Source organism: Vespula vulgaris, chromosome 1 (assembly GCF_905475345.1).
Source record: "Vespula vulgaris chromosome 1, iyVesVulg1.1, whole genome shotgun sequence".
In the NCBI taxonomy this organism is placed as follows: domain Eukaryota; kingdom Metazoa; phylum Arthropoda; class Insecta; order Hymenoptera; family Vespidae; genus Vespula; species Vespula vulgaris.
In genome coordinates this window covers 9,034,900-9,040,899 of record NC_066586.1, presented here as the reverse complement: position 1 = coordinate 9,040,899, position 6,000 = coordinate 9,034,900, and the positions used below count along the sequence as shown (strand labels likewise).

The 6,000-nt window shown below is 41.7% G+C and overlaps 1 protein-coding gene across 9 annotated transcripts in view; it reads left to right on the top strand.

Annotated features, from left to right (window-relative positions):
- The window catches only part of LOC127066936 (transcription factor AP-2-epsilon), a 136,886-nt gene that overhangs the window by 96,584 nt on the left and 34,302 nt on the right, over positions 1–6,000 (top strand). For 8 of the 9 annotated variants that reach the window (XM_051001322.1, XM_051001283.1, XM_051001272.1 and 5 more), the window contains one exon: positions 4,110–4,487. In XM_051001322.1, the coding sequence (XP_050857279.1) occupies positions 4,110–4,487 (378 nt within the window). Of the gene's footprint in view, positions 1,664–4,109; positions 4,488–6,000 lie in introns of all 9 variants that reach the window. The other variant, XM_051001263.1, reaches the window with a different exon arrangement.

The following is a 6,000-nucleotide window of genomic DNA, read 5'->3' as shown; positions in this document are numbered from 1 at the left end:
AAAAACAATCTAAGAATATTCTTTACTCGCTACACTTGCGACAACAGTTGACACGTGACACAATCACGGAAACCACGCCTATCTCTACAAAGACATGAGGAAACGATCAAAAATCCTAGCCGACGGCAACGACGTTTCGATCTATCAGGAAACATGTTGTAACACTTTGTCACTGCCACAGGAGATTTTCAAACTCGACAAGAAAAAATCGAACGAGATCGGCATAAGTACTTACTCCTCGATAACTCGATATCAGTTTCCGTAAAAGCATGATCCATCGAATGTTAAGTAACTCGATTATCTAAACATATTCGAGTATCAAAGAGATAATAAAAGAAATTATTTACGAACGTGAAGAGAAAAGTGTTGAAAATTTGCTCGTAGCAAACTCATCCCTCGATGATCTCCAACGAAAGAAGAGATCGGTCTTTCTCCTTCCTAGCCGTCGGGAGGAATCGGCAAGCGTCGTGCAAAAGCGCGCGAGTCGTTCCTTCTCATTCGCTCGGCTCTCGTTTGGGACGGGCGACGGTCGGTGTTCGCCGAAGTGGTGGGAGCACCGGTATCCTGGGAGTAGAAGCCGTCCACGTGGTGTTCAGCGTATCCTCGGGCAAATTTCGGTCCTCGAAGTAGTAGTCAGGCGCGTGCTGAAACTACGCGGTCTATCCGAGCCTCTTCGTACGTTGCTAAAGTGAGAGAGAAAGAGAGAAAGAGAAGGAGAGATCGTTGGTAACTGGTGTCGGTGCTTGCTGGTAGTAGTGGCAATGGTGTGGTGGTGGTAGTACTAGCGATGACGGTGGTGGTGGAAATGGTGGTGGTAGTAGTACTCGGTAAGAGCACGCCGTAGCACCTCCCGTACGGTTTCGTCGACATCGTCGTCGTCGTTCAGTCGGCCGGTCGCGACACACCGTACGATCGTAACCGATCAGCTGTTTCTTTCACCTTTACGTTTTGGGTCAGAAACGAGAAAGAAAGAAGGACGGATAAAGAGGGAGAGAGAGAAACACTAGTCCATTCTACCTGTTCGCGAGCAACCCCTTCTTATTCCTCTTAAGTTAAGAATCTACAGCATCCAGTCTATGAACTTTTGTCGTTTACGAAAGAGAAAAGAACAAAAGAGAAAACGATGAACCATCCCCCCTCCTTTTTGTTCTTTCCCTTGTTAGAGCTTCGCGCAATGATCACCGAGATCGATCAATCCTGTCACTAAGAAATCCCAAGACATGCGAGCAAGGTAGAAATACGCGAATGCGATCCGCGATAAAAATCGATTCGTCCGTGTGCTCGAGTGCCTATTCTGTCCGAGTCTCGCACGAGGCAAGGAAGGAGGACAATGGGACGAGGGGTGCTGTGTTCTCGCTCGTGAATTTCGTGTTGTGAAACGTGTGCGAGTAAGAGAAAGAAATAGAGAAAGATATCAGTGCGAAAGATATAAGAGATCAGAAAGTGTGTTTGTTCTCTACCATACGCTCCACTCGAATCATATTTTATATCGAGTGATTTCGCATGAAAAGAAGTTGGCTGGATCGAGAAAGGAAGATCTCGTGAAAAACGCAAACTGGAGATCCTAGGGATGTTTCCGCCGCGCACGGAAGCGCCGACAGCCGACAAGCTGGCGCTCTGTTACGCGCCACACGTTGACATGACCACGGTCATCGAAGTCGAGGTGGAGTCTCATCCCTTTTATCATTTATTTCCTATACTTTTCTAACTCCAGGCTTGATCTCTCAAATTTTGGAGAAACGTTTGTCAAATTTCAATTCGATCGGAAAAAGATCAATAACGATTTTAAAAGAAATCATTACGACGTTTCGTCAACGAATTTTCATTTCGTTTATCGAAATGAACGAAAATACTTTCTAAGAAGAATCATTTCAACGATCCCTGGAATCGGGTTTTAATCGATTAATCGTACGAATACTTTTCGAACACACCGGAATATTCAAATCTAATTTTACTATGTTTATACGCCGTTTAACTCTTTGTGAAACCTTTTAATTGTAAACTTTACGATCGAACGAAAACTTATCGTAATTGATATTACCGAATTAGGAATATCGACGAACGAAGAAAAAGTTCAATAAAATTGACCGACTGTGATTATATATAATTTTTTACTTTATATTAATTTGTGAATGTGCGTAACGTTGTTACTGTTTTTGTTAAATATACGACAGTTCTTCGCCTCTGATGTCGCGCCATGAACGGTACTCGTTAAAGAATCGTTACATGTTAGTACCGCTATAAAACGTGTTTATTTAAAAGCTATTAAATTCTAGCAAAATATGTATGTACTCGTAAAGATCTTTGTAACTACCGGTTATTTTAAATATGCAGCGAATTCTCTTCAATTTGAACGAAGAAAAGATTAGAAAAAGTTTTGAGATCTTGGAAGATTCCAATCGAAGATTCATTCGACGAAAGGAACGTACCATGTTCTCTTTAATAATACCAGCAATGACGCCGACGATGATGATGATAATAACAACAACAACACAACAACAATAAATAGGCAATGTAACGTTTCTCTGTTAATTAGAAACATCGATATGGTTACGATTAAAAAAAAGGGAAGAACCCAACGTTCTCTTCTTTTAACCAATTTCTCGTTTATTTTTGGAACGACGCATTTAAATCGCATTAGTAGATATCGAATTTAATCGATGATTGTTGACGAGAAACGTTTCGTACTCTTTGATTCTTATCTAGACGTTTCGGATTTTCCGTAAGAGCTTCGAAATTTCTTAATGTCTCTTTTAATATCCAGGAAAGAACTGCAACAATCAATGGTTTAACGTTTCTTTGATTCATAAAAGATAATCAGAGAACGCAACATTTACTGCGTTGAAATTTTACTTTCTTTTTTTTTATCTTAAAAAACGGTAATTGAGCGAAGTGTATTCGGAAGATCATTGACTCCGTCGATCGTCTTGGAAGAGCATGGCAAATTTCGTTGCTCGATAAAGGCCGCTCCCGTAGGAGAAAGAATTCGCGCGAACAGGTTCTACGGTCATAAAGCAGTGCCGAAAGGAGAGAAATTATCCCTTCCGGAGATGGCCGCATTAAGACTCTCGTAAACTTCTTTCGGTACGTTACGTCACATCGTCGAGATCGTTTATTTCTACGGAATATCAATGGAGAGTATCTTGCTCGACAAAAAATCGACATGAGTTCGGATATATAATCTATGAAAGATCTATGAGAAATTAGTCGGATCTTACAAATTACTCGTGTCATTAGATTCTCACCGAATGCCGAAGCGTTCGAATGTGTTCGAGCGTTTTAAAGACAGTTGGAGGAACAAGAGGCGATACGTCGGCATAGATAAAAGTTGTCGGTTTAGCCCTTACGCCGACTCGGTTTATAAAGACGTTCGAGATGGTATCGCATCTCGAAGAGAAAAAGAAAGAGAGAGAAGGAGATACCTAATGGCTCGAATATTCCTCGCCGAAGCAAAAGCCTTTCCCCCGATTTACAGATACCCGAGGTACGATATTATCTTCGCTGTGAGTAATAGTCGAGATCAAAAGAGATTGGTATTATTTCATCGCGCGACCGTTACGCCCAACAAGAGTGTCGATGCTTGGACAAATCGAAGATTTACGAGTCGTTCGCAATTATTCGGAAACAATTACGATGCTTCTCAATTCTCCTCTGACTCGGTCAAATTGTCGATCGACTATCGTACTTGTTTGAAATCATTTTGAAATTTTAACTTTAAGCTTCCGAATAGAAATAGCCAAAGCGATAAAATACATAGAAAATATTTCCGAAGATTCTTCAAAGCCAAAGAAATCAACTTGAAGTAGAAAGTAAAAAAGAAAGTTAGAAAAGTAGTACCATCGATTAGTATGCCTTCCGAGAGACTCGTGTGATCGATTTTATATTAATTCGTTGAAAGCATTATCCAAACTGTACGTATCTCTTATTATTGAATAAAGAAACTTATAAAGAGTTCCACCTAATCTCGAAAGCACTCGAGCAAACTTCGGTAAACTCCATTATTGTGTCATCGTAACTAACGAATCGCATATTCGCGGTCAACAGCGACCGGCGGATTACCCGAAACAAAAAGGACGGATAGATAAAACGTGTATATGTTGTGTCCGCAGGACCGACTGACTGGTCATGGAGGTATTTCCTCGCTGGGCGGCGGAAACTCGTCGCCTTACTCGGGTGCTCATCATCATGGTCATCGAGGGAATGGAAACGGTGGCGGAATGCCGCATCACGGTGGTGCGTCTTTGCCAACGGCGTCGGACTTTCAACCCCCGTACTTTCCACCGCCGTTCCCGTCGCATCATCATGCGCCCGCCAGCCCACAGCATCCGGGTCTTGGGCAGCCTCAACACCTGGATTACCTCGTCGGTGATCCTTACACACAGACACTGAACACGCTTCATCAGCATCACTATAATCACCTGAGCGCGGCCGTTACGGCGGGCCAGAGGAGTGGTGATCTCAGAAGAGACACCGAAGGCATCCATGTGGTAAGAATTCGATACACTTTTCTTTCGTTTTTCTTTTCTTCTTTTTCTTTTTCTTCGCTTCGCTTCTTAATCTATTTTTGAGAAAATAATCACGTAAATACATTTGAGATTCTCTTTACTAAACGTAAACTCGTATACGTTTATCTTCGTTAATGAATTTATTGAACAGCGACACACGAACCGTTGATCGCGTAAACAGTGCGGCGTGTATACGCTTGTATACACAAAATATATCCAAATTTTTAAATATACAGTCGATCAAAGGCATCGATATACGCTTACGTATGTATTTATGTAAATAATTATTCGTCCAGTCGTCAACACGCAACACGCAGCTCGAACGACGACGGCTCGTTTTCTAATCACTTTGTAGCGAATTGTTCTAAATGTAAAACACAATTTGTAATAGTAGGTATCAACGGTGATTCCTTTACCGAGTGTACACTTATCTTTCGTTATCCTCTAAAAAACTAATTGTTCACGCGTAAGCAAACCTATAAGCTCTGGTTCGCGACACGTAATGCGCGCGACAAATGGCGCGTAATTTCAAAGCGTTCGCTGTCCGTTTCAATTGAACTGCTCGCAATCAACGAAGATACGTACGATTTTCAAGTCCGCGAACATCCGTTACATATTATCAACGGAAAACTCACCTTTCGTTCGCCGAATAGGAAGTCGCAAATCACGTGTACACGCACGTTATGCTATTTTTTCTGTCGTTCTATCATTTTACGAGACAAAAACATCCTCTCCTCCTTCTTCGTAGTATTTTTCAATGGGACACGTAATAACAGCTTACTGTCGACGAACGATCGCGACTTTTATCGCGGTGGATCTTAATCGCACCGTGACATCGATGATTGCGAGGGATGACTTCGAAACGAACGTGATCTTTCACGCGATCCTTCTGTCTCATAGTCCCGCGAACCTTTACTTCTCCGAACGTTCCTCGATTGGAAAACGTATCTCCTTTGTTTCAACACTTCAATCGCGATTAAATCGGTACAGACATTCGGTCGTGAGCTCGATCGCTTATCATCTTCGATTAAACACTCGAGATCGAGAGAAGAATCGAAACTCGAGCGACTAGAATATTTTTCTTTATTTCTTACATCGTACAACTCGGTGTAACGCCGTGTCAAACGTTTGAAGTTAAAACGTTTCTTTCGCTGCTACTTACAAGATCATTGATTCGTATTTATCTTTTTACTCGTCTATTGTTGTAAAGAAAATAATAGGAATACGTTTGATCAACGGAATGCGAAACGATTTCAGAAAAGAAAAAAAAGTGTGAGTTTTTTCATTCTATTGGGATGAAATAACTAGTCGAACTAAACGACACAACGAGTACCCATTCGTTTCTTTCAAACGAAGTTTGCGAGCGGACCGACTGATGCAAACTCGGATCGCATTACGATAATATTACGCCATCGAACTCTCGAACAAAGGTTAGCCTTAGCTTCTTGTCCCTCTCCCCCTAATAACCAGGATAGCAATAGTATTTTGTGGTCCA